This window comes from Alligator sinensis, unplaced genomic scaffold, assembly GCF_000455745.1.
Source record: "Alligator sinensis unplaced genomic scaffold, ASM45574v1 scaffold254_2, whole genome shotgun sequence".
In the NCBI taxonomy this organism is placed as follows: Eukaryota; Metazoa; Chordata; order Crocodylia; family Alligatoridae; genus Alligator; species Alligator sinensis.
In genome coordinates this window covers 1161117-1177873 of record NW_005842396.1, presented here as the reverse complement: position 1 = coordinate 1177873, position 16757 = coordinate 1161117, and the positions used below count along the sequence as shown (strand labels likewise).

Genomic DNA, 16757 nt, shown 5'->3' with positions numbered 1-16757 from the left:
GAGAGGACAATATAGCAGTACCCAGGCAATTCAGGAAGTTTTTGGAGATCTTTGGGGAAAACTTCCTGCTGCAAGTGTTGGAGAGGCCCACTAGGGGCTGTGCTCTTCTTGACTTGCTGCTCACAAACAAGGAAGAATTGGTGGGGAATGTAGAACTGGATGGCAACTTGGCAGTAGCAACCACAAGACAATTGAGTTCAGGATCCTGAAGAAAGGAAGGAAGGAGAATAGCAGAGTAAGAACTCTGGACTTCAGAAAGGGAAAATTTGACTCCCTCAGATAACTGATGGGCAGGATCCCCTGGGAGGCCGGTCTGAGGGGAAAAAGGAGCCCACAAGAGCTGGTCGTACTATAAGAAATCTTACTGTGTGCACAGAAATGAACCATCCTGGTGCGCAGGAATACTAGCAAGTATGGCGGAAGACCAGCTTGGCCTAGCAGGGAACTCCTCAGTGAGCTGAAACACAAGAAGGAAGCTAACAATAAGTGGAAACTTGGACATATGACTAGGGAGGAGTTATAAGAATATTGCTCGGCATGCAGGAATGAAATCAGGAAGGCCAGGGTACAATTAGAGTTGCAGCTAGCAAGGCATGTAAAGGGTAACAATAAGGGTTTCTACATGCAAGTCAGCAACAAGAGGAAAATCCCTTACTGAATGGGGGGAAGCAACTTATTGACAGATGATGCAGAAAAGGCTGAAGTACTCAATGCCTTCCTTATCTTGGTCTTCACAGGCAAGGTCAGCTTCTAGACTACTGCACTGGGTAGCATAGTTGGGGAGAAGGTGAGAAACCCTCAGTAGTGAAAGAACAGGTTAGGGACTATTTAGAAAGCTGGACATGTACAAGTCCATGGGGCCAGGTACAATGCATTCAAGGGTGCCAAAGGAGTTAGCTGATGTGATTGCAGAGCTGCTAGCCATTATCTTTGAAAACGTGTTAATCAGGAGAGGTCTCAGATAATTGGAAAAGGACAAAGTGATCATCTTTAAGAAGGGAAGAAGGAATATCCAGGGAACTACAGACCATACAGCCACACCTCAGTCCCTGGAAAAATCATGCAGCAGTTCCTCGAGGAATCCGTTTTTAAGCACTTGGAAGACAAGAAGGTGATTGGGAACAGTCAGCATGGATTTACCAAGGGCAAGTCATGCCTGACCAACCTGATTGCCTTCTATGATGAGATGACTGGCTCTGTGGATGCAGGGAGAGCAGTGGATGTGATATACCTTGACTTTAGCAAGGCTTTTGATATGGTCTCATATGGTCTCCCACAACATACTTGCAAGCAAGCTTCTTGCATGTACAGGTTGGATGAAGGTTGGTGTAAGGTGGATAGATAGTTGTCTGAATCATTAGGCTCAAAGAGTAGTAATCAATGGCTCAATGTCTAGTTGGCAACCAGTTTCAAGTGGAGTGCCCCCTGGTTGGTTCTAGGGCCAGTTTTGTTCAACATCTTCATTAACTATCTGGAAGATGGGATAGAGTTCTGCAAACTCAACAAGTTTACAGATGGTACCAAGCTGGGGGGAGGAGTAGATACACTAGAGGGGAGGGCTAGAATTCAGAGAAACCTCAACAAATTGGAGGATTGGACCAAAATAAATCTCATGAGGTTCAATAAGGACAAGTGCAAAGTCCTGCACATAGGACAAAACAATCCCATGCATTGGTACAGGCTGGGGATTGACCAGCTAACCAGCAGCTCTGCAGAAAAGGTTACAGTGGACAATAAGCTCAATATGAGCAAACAGCATGCACATGTTGTGAAGAAGGCTAATGGCATATTGGGTTGCATTGGTAGGTGTGTTGCTAGTAGGTCAAGGCAAGTGATTCTTCTCTTCTATTCTGCATTTGCGAGGCCACATCTGGAGTACTTTGTCCCGTTTTAGGCCCACCAGTACAGAAAGGAAGTAGACAAATTGGAGAAAGTCCAGAAGAGGACAACAGAAATGATTAGGGGGTTGGGGCACATGACTTCTGAGGAGAGGCTGAGGAAACTGGACTTATTTAGTCTACAGAAGAGAAGACTGAGGAGGGCTATACTAGCACCCTTCAATTACTTGAAGGGTATTTCCAAAGAGGATGGAACTTGACTGTTCTCAGTGGTGACAGATGACAGAACAAGGAGCAATAGTTTCAAGTTGCAGCAAGGCTAATTTAAATTAGATATTATGAAAAAGCTCTCTTATAGGAGGATAGTAAAGTACTGAAACAGGTTACCCAGAGAGGTTGTAGAATCTCCATCCTTAGAGGTTTTTAAGACCTGGCTAGACAAATTTTTGGCTGGGATGATCTAATTGGGGATGGTTCTGCTTTGAACAGGGGGTTGGATGAAATAATCTCCTCAGGCCCTTTCCCACCCTATGTTAAAGAACAATAAACATCTTCAGTAATCAAGATGGGATCAGAAGAGGGGCATATTGAGGTACTGTGGGTCAGAATACAAGGGGGTCAGGGTGAAAGGGACTTAGTAGTGGGAGTCTATTACAGACTGCCACACCAGGTGGATAAGCTAGACCTGGAATTATCAAGGCAGCTCTCAGAGGCAGTATGCCTCTCAAGGGACATGGTTGTCATGGGTGACCTTAATTACCCTGACATCTGCTGGAAGGAGCAGTCAGCTAGATCCGACAGTTCACGTAGCTTCTTAACCTGCATGCAGGACCTTCACCTAACACAGGAAGTATATGGTCCCACTAAGGGAAATGCCTTACTGGATTTGGTGTTTGCTACCGCGGATGACCTAGTGGGGGATCTGCAGATACAGAGTAATCTAGGAGATAGTGACCACCAATTCATCACGGGGGCACAGAAGGGAACTGGTGAGTATTTATTCACCAAGGCGCCCCTGGGGGTTACAAGAAATAATGGCCATAAGCTAGCAGAGAGCAGGTTTAGATTGGACATTAGGAGGAACTTCTTCACAGTTCGAGTGGCCAAGGTCTGGAACGGGCTCCCAAGGGAGGTGGTGCTCTCCCCTACCCTGGGGGTCTTCAAGAGGAGGTTAGATACCCATCTAGCTGGGGTCATCTAGCCCCAGCCCTCTTTCCTGCCTATGCAGGGGGTCGGACTCGATGATCTATTGAGGTCCCTTCCGACCCTAACATCTATGAATCTATGAATTGTTAGAATGCACTACTCATCAAAAGGTGGGGAAGATAACCAGTAGGGCAGAAATGCTAGACTTCCAAAAATCTAACTTCAATGAGCTCAGGAGGTAAGTAAGTGAGGTACTGAAACACAAGAGCTTTGGTGAAATGGGAGTCCAGGAAGGATGGTCGTTCCTGAAAGGAACAATCCTTTAGGCACAGAAGGGGACAATCCCATTGCACATAAAGTGGGGCAAATGGGCCGAGAAACCCTCTTGGCTGAACAGGAAAATCCAGGAAAGCCTAGGGATGAGAAAAAGAGGCATAGAGACAGTGGAAGCAGGGGGTAGCTATCAAGGAGGATTATAGCTACTTGGCTTGCACTTGCAGGGAGTCAGTTGGAAAGGCCGAGGCAGCAATGGAACTCAGACTGGCAACAAAATTTAAAGACAACAAAAAGTCCTTTTTCAGGTATATGGGGAGCAAAAAGAAGGCGCATGGTAACATAGGACCCCTACAGGACAGGCTACGGCAATTAGTGGATAGAAGGGACGAAGCTGAGCTCTTCAATGCATTTTTGCATGAGTTTTCCTGAACATGGATAATGACATATCTCCAAATTGGACTATAGACAAGCACAGGAGGGACACCAGCCCACCAACGGCTAGCATCAACCTAGTGAAGAGACACTTGGAGGGGCTTGACGTGTTCAAGTCAGCAGGCCCATATGATCTTCATCCAAGGGGGCTGAAAGAATTGGCCAGTCATAGCAAAATCACTGGCAGGACTGTTTGAGCACTCATGGTGCTCAGGACAAGTCCCAGAGGACTGGAAAAGGGCCAATGTGGTCCCTATTTTCAAAAAGTGGAGGAAGGAGGATCCAGGTAACTATAGATTGGTTAGTCTCACCTCTATCCTTGGGAAAACCTTTGAAATAACTATCAAGGATTATTTTCGTCGGTGTCCAGCAGGAAAAATAATGCTGAAGGGAGACCAGCATGGATTCATAGCAGGTAGCTCCTGCCTGACAAACCTTGTTTCTTTTTATGACCAAATCACAAACTACTTAGATGCAGGAGTTGAAGTGGATGTCATATACTTGGATTTAAAAAAAAGCCTTTGATACGGTGTCACATCCCATTCTCATAAAAAAACTAAGCAGCTGTGACTTAGATATTTCATGGTCAGGTTGGTGCTGAATTGGCTAATGGGATGCACCCAGAGAGTGGTGGTGGATGGGTCAGTATTGACCTGGAAAGATGTGGGCAGCGGGGTCCTCCAAGGCTTGGTCCTTGGACCAGTGTTGCTCAATATCTTCATCAGTGGCTTGGACAAGGGTGTGGAGAGCACACTGTCCAAATTCACGGATGACACCAAATTATGGGGCAAAGTGAACACACTGGAGGGCAGGGAATGGATTCAGGCAGATTTGGACAGGGTGCAGAAGTGGGCAGAACAACATTGGATGCAGTTTAACAAAGATAAGTGCAATGTACTGCACCTAGGGAGAAGGAATCACCAACACACTTACAGACTGGGAGATGACCTTCTAAACAGCACAGCAACAGAAAGGGATCTTGGAGTTATAGTTGACTCAAAGATGAACATGAGTCGAAAATGTGACAAAGTGATCAACAAAGCTAACTGCACTCTATCATGCATTAACAGGTGCATCACGAGTAGGTCTGAGGAGGTGATACTTCCCTTCTATGCCACATTGGTAAAGCTGCAGCTGGAATATTGCATCCAGTTTTGGGTGCCACACTTCAAGAGGGATATGGATAAACTTGAGAGGGTCTAGAGGAGGGCCACTCATATGGTTAAGGGCCTGCAGGAGAGGTCCTACGAGGGGAGATTGAGGGATCTGGATCTCTTCAGCCTCTGTAAGAGAAGGCTAAGTGGTGATCTAGTGGCCAAATTCATTGTGGGGAGGGGAGGGAGAGGAGGGCAGCAAGGGACAGGAGATACTGTTTACCAGGGCACCCCTTGGAGTAACTAGTAACAATGGCCACAAACTGACAGCAGATTTAGACTAGACATCAGGAAGAACTTCTTCATGGTAAGGGTTACCAGAATCTGGAACAGGCTTCCAAGTGAGGTGATGCTCTCCCCTACCCTGTGTGCGGGCCGGGAGTGACCCGAGCCCTTTTTCGTGCTGCACGCGGGCTGTGGCCAGCAGCCCGGGCACGCTGGGTTGCAGAGGGAAGGCCGTCGAGCTGGAATTAGGCACAGACGCGTATCGGTAGTTTTAAAGATTGTTTACTTACACCGAGATGGCAGTGGTGCAGGCTGAAAACTTGCTTAAGTTGCGGTTACAGACAGGAAAGAAGAGAGGCGGACAAGAGTTCTAGACTCGTGAACTCTAGCCCAATCCGGCTGAAGGCTCTGAACACGCGAGACTGTCGTCTCAACCGAAGAAAATACTCGTCCGAAAGAGCTCTTAATAAACTCACACGAAGTTTGCTAGGCTCCGTGGGTCCTTCTGCTCACTCATTCACACGGAGTTTGCTAGGCTTCGTGGGTCCAGTTCTTTTGCGCGCGGGAAGGGATACGTCTGGATTGCGCTCAGCGACGGGGAGAGGCCAGAGGCTGATCAGACCTCCGTTGCCTGCTTTAAATGCACTGGGTCCATAAGGATCCGCAGCGCTTAGAGATCTTCACACAGCGTGAAGTCTCCTCCTCCCTTGTTCGTGGAGTCCTCCAACTTGGGCTGAAACCACTCAAGTCTTTTGTACGGCTAGCAAGCCAATCACTAGCCGCCACGTGTGAATAATTTAGAACTGGCCAATAATGGGACTCAAATTAGCATACAAATGGCGGGAACTCTTTGCAACGAGCATTTCTGTGCTGCAACAAAGAAATGCACCCTGCAAAGAAAGCTTCAAATGGGCGGGAAATTCTCCCTTGCACCGGGGTTCTCTTTTGCAGAAGAAAACTCCACTGTGCAAATAAGCTATAATTTAGCGGGAACAATTTAGCAGTGCCAAAGCACACAAAACAAAAATCACACCCTTTGGGTTGTGACACCCTGGAGGTCTTTAAGAGAAGACTGGACAAACACCTGGCTAGGGTCATCTGACCCCAGCGCTCTTTCCTGCTCAAGGCAGGGGGTCGGACTCGATGATTTACTGAGGTCCCTTCCGACCCCAAAAATCTATGAATCTATGAAAAACCCAAAATTCTAAGATTCTCTGATTTCCTTCTGTAATAAGGTGACAGGCTCTGTGGATGAGAAAAGCAGTAGCTATAATACACCTTGAATTTAGCAAAGTATTTGATATTGTTTCTCATTACATTCTCATTAACAGGCCAGGGATATATAGACTAGACTAAAGTACCGCAAAGTTGGTACGTAACTGGTTGGATCATCATACTCAATGAATAATCATCAATAACTCAGTGTCTATTTGGGAGTGAGTATCAAGTGAGGTTTCCCAGATGTCTGTGCTGGGTCTGGTATTGTTTAATATCTTCATTAATAATTTGGATGATGGATTGAGTGCACACTTAGAAAATCTGTGCACAACACTTAGTTGGTGGTGTTGCAGATATTCGGGAGGGCAGGGCTAGGATCCATTTCTCCTGAACAGACTGGAGAAATGTTCTGCAATTGATCAGATGAGAGTCAACAAGAACAAGTGCAGTCTTGCACCTGGGACAGAATGCACAAATATAGACTGGTGAATGAGTAGCTAGGCTGGAGTACTACAGTGACAGACCTGGGGGTTATAGTAAATCATAAACTGAATACAAATGAATTCTATGCTCTTGTTGCAAAATACAGTAAAATAAAATAAATAAAGAACAGCATACTAGGTTGTATTAACAGGAGTGTCACTTGCAAATAAAAGGAAGTGATTCTTCAGCTCTGTTCAGCACTGATGAGGCCTCACTTGTAGTATTGTATCCAGTTCTGGGCCCTACACTTCAAGAAGGATGTGGACAGTTAGGAAAGAGTAAAACAAAGAGCAAAAATGATAAGGGAACTGGGAAGCAAGACCAATGAGGAAAGGCAGAAAGAACTGGATTATTTAATCTGGAGAAGAGAAGACTGAGGGGGGATTTGATTACAGTTTTCAATATCTGAAGGGTGATTATAGAGAATGGAGATGAACTTTTCTCTGTGGCTGAAGGGGACAGAATTAGGATCAAAGGCCTCAGGCTGCAGCAGTGGAAATTTAGATTTGAGATTAGGAGTAGCTTGCTAGCTGTAATGGTGGTCAAGTATTGGAACAGACTACCTAGAGAAATGTGTAGAATCGTCATCCTAGGAAGTTTTCAAGAGCAGGCTGGACAAACATTTGGCTGGGATGCTTTAGTCAGGGATGATCTTGCCTTGAGCATGGCTGGACTAGATGATCTTGTGAGGTCCCTTCCAGCCCTACTTTCCTATGATCCTATGAAATTAAGGCTAAAGATTTCCCCCTTTTCTCCTTTACCACCATTTGCCTACTAAACCAATCCCTATCCAAGTACAGTAGGTACATTGCAATTACAACCCTATAAAGGCGTGTAATTTAGTACCCACACAGGATCATAGGAAAGTAGGGCGAGAAGGGTCCTCATGAGGTCATCTAGTTCAGCTCCCCAATCAAGGTAGGATCATCCTGACTAAATCATTATAGTCCAGTGTCTGTATAACTTGCTCTTGAAAATTTCCAGGGATGGAGATCTCATAACTTCTCGAGTAGTGTAGTGTGTTTTGATGTTTAAAGACTCTCATAGGTGGACTCAGAGATTCTTCTTTCTCCCATCTAACAGGCATTGTTCTCCCCCACTCCCCATTTTGCTGCAGCAGCACAGACCCTGATTAAAGCTTTGAGGTCATTCTAAAGTAGACCTACATAATAAAGAAGAAAAACATGCAAGCTGCTGTTGTTCCTGACTTTTTAATTTTGGAAGAAGGATGAAACAGTCTCAATAGAAAATTGTTTTCCCAGATCCAGAGAGCCTAAACTTGGTGCTGATAGGAATCCACAAAACTGGAAAATAGAGCATGGAAAAAATGTCACAGTTTTAGCTTTTCAATACTGTGTCTTTGTAGCCAGGAAGCGTACAGATATTCCAAATGTTGAAAAGCTAAAAATAGCAACCTTTAAATGACCACAAATGTATTGGTTTGCTTTGCACTTACATTTCTCAAAGGATCCTTTTCAGAAAGACTCATCTACCCCTGCAATGCAGATTTTTAGACATGCCAAATGCAATTTTGTCACTGAATAAATAAATAGGAATTGCAAATTAGACAGTTATGTTGCTACTGTCGATCATAAGGTTAAGCTTATCCCCTTTTCATAGTTTCATAGTTTCTAGGGTCGGAAGGGACCTGGGCAGATCATCTAGTCCAACCCCCTGCCATGGCAGGAAAGAGTACTGGGGGTCAAACGACCCTAGCAAGAGGTCCTTGCACCAGAGGCCTCAAACGACCCCAGCAAGAGGTTCCTTGCACCAGAGGCCTCAGAAGTTGCAGAAACAACAAAGAATAAATGGCAACATCAAAATAAAAACAACGTTCCAAAAATCATCACAACTCAAATTTTATTCAACAGCAAAGTTGAAGGGAATATTGTTTTTTTCGCTCCAGGGCAAATGTTCCAAATGGAAATTAAAAATAAAAACAACATCCCCCAAAATACTTCACAACGTAATTATTTTTCATTAAATATCTTTGTTTGGCAAAATTAAAAAAAACTAGAACCCGTACAAAAAAATTTCCCCTGCAAATTAGTAACACTGTAGCAATGAGAATGATGTAAACCTGGATGTCTGGCAGCTTTAATTAATCTGCGGAAACTGCAGTTTAAATTTTGGACCAAAATGAAAAAGTAATTACCTTGGTATCAACAAGCCAGGTTTAGAGGCAACCAAGGTTTAGAATTCACTATGGTAACAGAATACAGCTAGTGGTTTCATTCACAATGTGCGCTAGTAATCTGGGAAAGGAGAAGGACTTTTTAAGAGACAGCAGGAAAAGAAGTTAGAAGCTGTTGCAGCATTACAGCGTATGGTACAGCAAAAACCTGCAGACTACTCATTCTAGGAAACAATCACTTTGGGTGAGGTACAGATGATGGAGATGATGTTGCCAATGCAAAGGATGGTGCTGGTGATGATGGTGCTCAAGTTGAAAGCAGTCTATAATTTTCATTATCGGATAGGAATCAATTGTGAATGGACATCTGGGAGTATGAAGGGGAATCTCTCTCTCTCTCCAGCCTCCGTTTACAGTAGCTGCTTCTCCTCTCTATCTCTCTACTTCCAGTTAAAGCACTCTCAGTGCTGGGTTTGGTTTCACAGACATGCATTTGGGAAGCACTGTCCATATTTGAATGTCTATTCCAGTATTAAAAATTAAAATGTTCCTCTGGGGGGGCATTTTGCAGTGGTTGTCTTCGCCTTAGCCATGTCCAAGGGACTGCAATTAGAAGTGAATTAAAGCAATGTAGGTTCTGACAAGCAATGAGGGAGATGGGATCAGAGAGAAGGAAGAATGCAGGGAAGGGGAAGGGAAGCGAGTGTTTTTCTTTACACCCCCAAAGCCAAAATCCAAGGTGCGTTTGTGTTTTTTCATACTTTGTTAATCTCTCCAGTTATAATATTTCCAGTTTAAACGTGAGTTTCGACAGGCATCTTCAGTTACAGTCGTAAACAAAATCATAATTGCTGGGCTCCTTTGGGATAGGTGGGGGGGCATCAGGAATCTGTATGTTTTCCAAGTCGAGGAGACGAAGCTTTATTTCCATACTGAGCAGCGTGTCCAGGTCATTTCGTGTCAAATCGCTCATCATATCCTTCCCAAGAAGGGCATTCAGCCCATCAGTCCAGACACAGTACTATAGGGGAAGACAAGAAGTTCAATTAAGTAGCAGCTTAAACTCCTCTCCCCATACAAAAAATAATTAACCCATCAAGTCATCTCCTCCCCCAGAGACATAAGAATCTTTCTAAAATTAGACGTAGAGTCTTTACAATGTCTTTGATTCAGTTTAAGGCATGTTTATTAGCTGGTACAATGAAATAAACCTGTTGGGTAGAGGCAGTCAGAAAACAGGAAAAAGAGCTCCATTTCAAATATGAAATAAAAGACAAATCCTCCAATTTTTTTTAAAAATAATTTGTGCAAGTTTCCTCATTTGCACACCAAAAATGACATATTTTGGTTTCAGTTTTCAGAAAATGACAAGGTTTTGGCCTTTCAAAAAATGTTATAGTGAAACTTTTTCCTGACATTTAATTGACAAAAAATGCCATTCTTATAAAAAGAATTGGCAAAACTTCCAGCCATATATATAAATCTACAAATCATAAAAGTGTGTACAATAAAGCAAGTCACTTCTACCTAAAGGTCAACAGCAAACATACAATGTATTTTCATATAAATTAGCTCACCTAATGGTATATTGTGTACATAATTTATATAGCCACATACTGCATGTAAGTGAGGTTGTACACAAACACATTCATCTGAATATGAATGAAATACATAGAGTGCCTGGGTACATAAATATTTATGCATGTGTGTATGCCTAAAGAACATTGTACGAGTAATGCCTCATTTACATGTAGTAATACACATGGTGCTAGTTACCCCTTGCTGACAGAGGATGAAAATAGATCTATTTTCACTCATATGAAGTCAATCAGTGTTCTGTTGTTCATAAAAATTAAATGTCAAGAATGCTAAAAACCGTTGCAAATGCTGGATTAGCCCACAAGAGTCCTCTTCTTGCACCATTTTTTGTTAATAAGAAATGCAATCTCACTCTGAAGCTGACAGCTTGAGATAAACATTGATTGAATAACTGTTTAAATAAGCAACAAACCCACAGGAGATTGGTGAGCAAGTCAACTTCTAGCGAATCAGTCTCTTCTATTTATTACTAAAAGCAATTTATGCCAGTATGAACAAAAGCACTTGAATGAGGTCCTCTAAAAATAAATATTTCAATCATGGAAGCGGGGGGGAGAGAATTAAATCAACTATAACTGCATTTTTATCTTACAAACTCTTCTGCTAGATTTCATTCCAAAGAATGGATTTTAAATTTAGCTGGCCATTTGCTACAAGATCTTACCAAGCTGAAAGACAGATAAGCTGCCAAAGAGAAAAAGAATACTTACAGGACTGTGAGGAAAACAACATACACTCTGAGAAAAATAGAGTGAGTTTTTAAAACAAGATAGGAAATACACTTCTAATTCCTAGGCAGACATCTTGATCCCATTTATCTAATGGTGAAACTTTAGTGAAGCAAGAATGTCATCCTTTTGTAGACAGAGAAAATTGTACCTTCATTCTGTTAGCTGCATAGGAGGAGGCCTAGGGTTCACATTGACCACCTAACAGCTACTAAAATGATCACTTGTCCTGACATGATGATATTTCTTCTGAATTGGTACTCTACACTATGTTTTTTCAAATCTACAGTTTCCTGGAAGCCTTTAAAAGAAAGATTTATTGACAAAGTTTTGCCAGGAATTTCATTGATAAAGAAAAGGAAAGGAAAGGAAAGGAAGAATTAGAAAAAAGAAATGGAGCTATTCAGAGTGTGGAAGCCTGCAGCCCCATTCAGCAGGTATAGCCAGTGTTCCCTCAGGCAAAAATCTCAACATGCTGGGGAGGACAGACCCATGGTCCTTCCATTGGTGCAGACATAACTGAGATGGTGTCCCTTTCCAGTGCTTGGCCATCCCTGACAGATGGTTGAAAAGACTTCCTCTCTTAGTTCCACATAGGTAAGTACATCTAATTACTCTTACACATTCTGCAATAACTAGCAATCCTAATGAGCTGCTGAAAAAATTGCTGTGTTAATTCAAAGGTTTTTCTTTTAATGTAAAAGCAGACTAAGAGTCATTGAAAATATCAGTTTACTACAGATTAATTTTCAGGAAGTTCCAGTAAAATCCAGTTATAACCTCACTTACCACTTCCTCTGTTACACAACACAGGTAGGATAATCTATCTTTTTGCTATTAATTTAAGAAACAGCTAGCAGTATTCAAATGAAAAGCAAACATCTCCTAGTACTGAGTCCCCCAGAGAAGAGCAAGCCTTGACAGAAGGCTAATCAGCATTATCAAATTTAAACTAAGTACAGACAGTCAAAAAGCCTGAGACTAAATTGATTCAGTCTTTGCAGGTTAGTTTAAGCTGTGTAGATTGAACTGGTAAGCAAATGAACAGACATTCACTTTTGATAGTGGAAATGCAGCCACATGCCTGCAGTGGCTCAGAAACTGAGGGGCAGTAGAGCATGTCTCCCTGCTCAGCTGGAACAGACAGCTTAGGCCAAGTCTAGTCTACACCGCCCCCCCCCCCCCCCCCACCCCCCCCGCAAAGCATCCTGGGATGCTGGGGGACAGAGTTAACTTGAATCTGGAGGGGATCTGGGACAGAAGTTCAATAACCTGATTTAATTAAATCAGTTAAGTCTGATACTACATCCACCCAGGTTTATCTTAAACCACTTTCAAAATGGTCAAAATTGGTTTATGTACACTGAACTTCTGTTGTGTTATAGATCTGAACCGGTTTCTGATTACTTATACCTGTTTATGTGTAATTTCTGTCCCTAGTTTTAGTGTCCAGAAATCATGAATCAGGCCTGAAACAATTATACTGGCTCAGAAATCTGGAGATGATGATAATAATGGTTTGGCGATTAATTTTATTTCCATTGATTTTTAACACTCTACAGTGTCAGAATGAATTGCATTTTCATGTCTCAGCAACCATAAGAAGTAGAAACTTACTTTATTAAAAAGTAAAAGCTGAGGTGCTCAACATCATCATATAATGCCAGGAACTGACTCTATATAGAACACGTACCAAATAGTGAGAGACTCTGGGTCAAATCAAGAATTTAGCTGGCCATTTGCTATGAGTTCTCACTAAGCTTAATAGAGCTTTTATTAACATGTATTCCAAAGTATGGCATGCAAGTTTCATGTCCTCTACAGACTTGCAGATGCTTTTTTAAAAAGGCAAGTTTGAACTTAAGCAATGAAGAGAATGTCTGGGTGAAGATGAAAAGACTATTGTTAGTACACTAGAAACTGCTAGTACCCATGTTTTAGATACAGTGTGGCTGAAACATTAGCTACTTTCCATGGCAGCCTGCCCTTCTGAGCTGGAATGGATTCTTATTAAATTGTTGCAAAATTTATGGACACCAACATGTGTCCAACTCAGAGAATAAAGGAGAATGCATTTGGCTTAAACCAACAACTCTTAACGGTAGCTGCTGCTTTGAAGCTCTAGGAACCTTACTATCAATTTCTCTTAACTGAACATTTGCCAGCAAATCACTTCATAGAATAAACAAGCTTCAAAGTGACATTGAAAAATTAAACCTTAGGAAAAGCCAAAGGAACATAACTCATTTCCTCTCTCAGAATTAACATTTATTTGAAGGTTTTTTAATCCAGAGTTGCAAATGTTAAAGCTGTATAACTAATGCACTTCACTTGCAATACAATTTCATGCACTTTAAGAACACTACAATTTAATGCAGTTTAATGCAATCTTGTGCGTTTTCTTTCTCTTTAAGATTGTGTCTGGAATTAAGACCAAAAATGAAGCGACAGGGCATGCATTTGGATCAGGGATGGGCAAAATGCAGCCCAGGGGCCGGATGAGGCCTGTGAGGCCATTCCATCCCACCTGCAGGGCCCCTAAAAAATTTAGAAAATTAATATTTATCTGCCCTGGGCTGCCTGTCATGAGGCCCTCGATGGCTTGCCAAAACTCAGTAAGCGGCCCTCTGCCCAAAATAATTGCCCGCCCCTGATTTGGATGGTAAACATATTGCTTTGTCACTTCAAAGGTGAAGAAGAGAAAAGTTTTTGCTACATTTTGCTGAACATTTTTCTAAGTTTGGTTCTGAAAATCCCAAGTTCCTTTGGATAAACAGTTGTGATGCTTCCACCTTCATTTTGGCAAATATATTCCATTACTTTTTAAGTTACATGTTTTCCTTTGGGGAGAAGAGGAGTGAGGGGGAGAGGTAAGGTGGAGAAGGGAAGAGAAGAGGGCTGGCTGCTTTGTTTCACTTTTTTATTTGCACAAGGCTTATTTTCGCTGTCTCTTAGAGGTTGACCACACTGCACACAAAACCAACGTGAGGGTGCAAGTAGAAAATAATTTATAATACTGTGTACCAGATGCATATTTAACACTTTTGAATAGCAAAGAGGGAGATATGCCAGCCAGAAGAATAAAAAACCATAAATGTGATTTTTGTACATGGATGCTACAAACTCCCCTGATGGTATAGGAGTATAATTCAGCTGATAATGCCTTTTTGCCATTTAAGAATTTTCACAGTATAGGCCAGGAAAGTCCTACTAAGGTTTAACTTGATTATTTTGGAATTTTGTAGGGGATCATTTTAAATATACCAGAGAAAATTCTTACTCTGTGTCCATTTGTGGGAATTAATTGCCCTTCAGTATTTATGGAAAAGGAGCTCTTGTTTCTCTAGGAAAGGAGGAGAAGGAGTTCTGAGCAAGCAACTGCTTCTCCAATACAAGGAGAAAAGTGGGGGGGAGGGTGAGGGGAGGAAATCTTTTGTATCATGACTAACATGGCCCCTACCCCAGAAATGCTTACAGTGTTTACAGAGGAAGTAACCTCACTTTCATTTCCCCTTATTTGGTCTATGGCTTACCTCATGCTTGTCAGGAGCAATGAAATTCAACTGGCCATTTGAGTCATACAATATAGAGAAAGCAAGCTCGAGCACCTCCTGGAACAATAGTCGCATAGAAACACAGGTTAAAATTCCATTAAAGAAAGTCACATGTTCATATTTCAGCCTTCCTCTCTCTCTACCAACAGTGCCAAAGAAAACTGAAATGCTTTGTAGTATCCACCAGGAAGGAATGCTGCTCCCCTGGCACCCTTCATTCCTAGCCAGCATTGCAATGGTTCCAGATTTAGGCAATGGATAACAGATTGGGCAACAGCAGACACAATGCAGATACAATGGCAGTGAGGACAGCAGGATAAATTGAAAATGACTAGTTGTGACAGTCTTGGAATCTGGATTAGGCTAGTATTTGAGTTCAAGTCTGAGCCCTCTCATGGCTAAAATTGAGTCCTAAGGCACCAAAATCTTAAAGCATTTTGGCTCCATGATAAGGCTAGTTTGTATCTTGTGGCATTTGTGCCACCTTCACTGTTGGGATTACTAAATTATCCATTCTCATGATGCCTTTGCCATTTTGGCCATTGAGCAAAGAACTAGCAAGCAATGGGTGAATTCTCCAGTAGCACAGAAGTGGCACTCCCTTCTTTGAGATCATCCTCAACAGGGTAGAAGGCATGTCGCTTAAGGAGGTATGACAGTGGCCATTACAAGATGCTGTAACATATGTTAGCTCTTGAGCTGCCTAGACATTTTGGGGCTCCTCCAAAGCCCTCTCTACTTCTATCTGTGCTTACATTCCATCTTCTGTTTCCCCCACTGCTTGTGCTCCAGACTAAGTTTTTCTCTCCCTTGCCTTATTTAACTCCTTCCCAATGCCGAATACATCTTCATCCATAATGTCCCTCACCATTCAACAAAACTGGCCAAATAATTGGTGACTAATAATTATTGTAAAAAATAAAGACGTATCAATAATTTAATAATTAGTGATACTTCTTAATGTTCTCAGTTTCAAAGGATTCTAGATATCAGGCAGTGCTACCAATAAAAACATTCCTCCTATTAGAAAATGTGATGGTTGTAGCTGCGTGAGCCTGAGAGATTTGTTTACTGTACTTAGTTTTGCAAATTCCAAATAAGTCTAGAGCGGGGAGAAAGATGACTGATTTTCTTTCCTCCAACAAGCATAAGGAAGTAAGTTAGGCATCCTGATTACATTGAAAAATCAATAGGCAGTTTTCCATTGAAAATTCCAATCTATGTAGATCAGTGATTCTCAAGTAGGGTACCACAGCACCCTGGGGCACCTTGAGATCCTTTCAAGGGTGCTGCACAATGCCACACAATGTTAGCACCATCAGATTTACAATCATGATTCACAAGATAAACCCAGAGATTTCAAATAGAAATCCATAGTTGTGGTCCTTCTGAGTTCTGTGCAAGAGAAAAACTGCTCTACTATGTCTCTGTAAGCAAAAAAAAAAAAGTGAAAACTAGGAGCTGGCATTTTCCAGGGGTGCCTCAGGTCTAAAAAATTGGGAACCACTGATGTAGATATATACCAGTGGGTGCATCTACATGTAAAATTAAGGAGAGAGAAACTCTGGAGCACTTTCAACTGGAGTACACTACTCCTGGGCACAGCATCTACACATGCACCCGGGACAGCAGCACTTGGAGCAAGGGTGGAACAGCCTTGGGCTGGCCAAGGCTCTGGGTGGTGGCCTCGGGTAGTGGAGGGACTGGCTGGAGAACAAGGGTGCAGAACCTACAGAGCTGAGTGGCTAGCTGGCGGGCAGCCCCCGCACTTCAGCACCCTTGTAACCCAGCCAGCCTCTGTCACCATCTACATATGCATTTCAGCACAGTGAACGACCCCACCATTTGACAGTACTGTTGGGGACGGCCCCCATCATACTGACGTGGACAGTATGATCTTACGGCAGAGTTAATTTACTGTGCCCAAATACTGGTGCACGTGTAGATTGTGACGCTTTACTGCAGAGCTA

The 16757-nt window shown here is 42.5% G+C and overlaps 1 protein-coding gene across 4 annotated transcripts in view; it reads right to left on the bottom strand.

Annotated features, from left to right (window-relative positions):
- Positions 1 to 8617: 8617 nt before the first annotated feature.
- Positions 8618 to 16757, bottom strand: part of ELMO1 (engulfment and cell motility 1) — a 462043-nt gene continuing 453903 nt past the window's right edge. For 3 of the 4 annotated variants that reach the window (XM_025211243.1, XM_006029749.2, XM_014522779.2), the window contains 2 exons: positions 14767 to 14844; positions 8618 to 9927 (listed from right to left, as the gene is read on the bottom strand). In XM_025211243.1, the coding sequence (XP_025067028.1) occupies positions 9727 to 9927; positions 14767 to 14844 (279 nt within the window). In that variant the 3' untranslated portion in view covers positions 8618 to 9726. Of the gene's footprint in view, positions 9928 to 14766; positions 14845 to 16757 lie in introns of those variants that run through there. The other variant, XM_025211244.1, reaches the window with a different exon arrangement.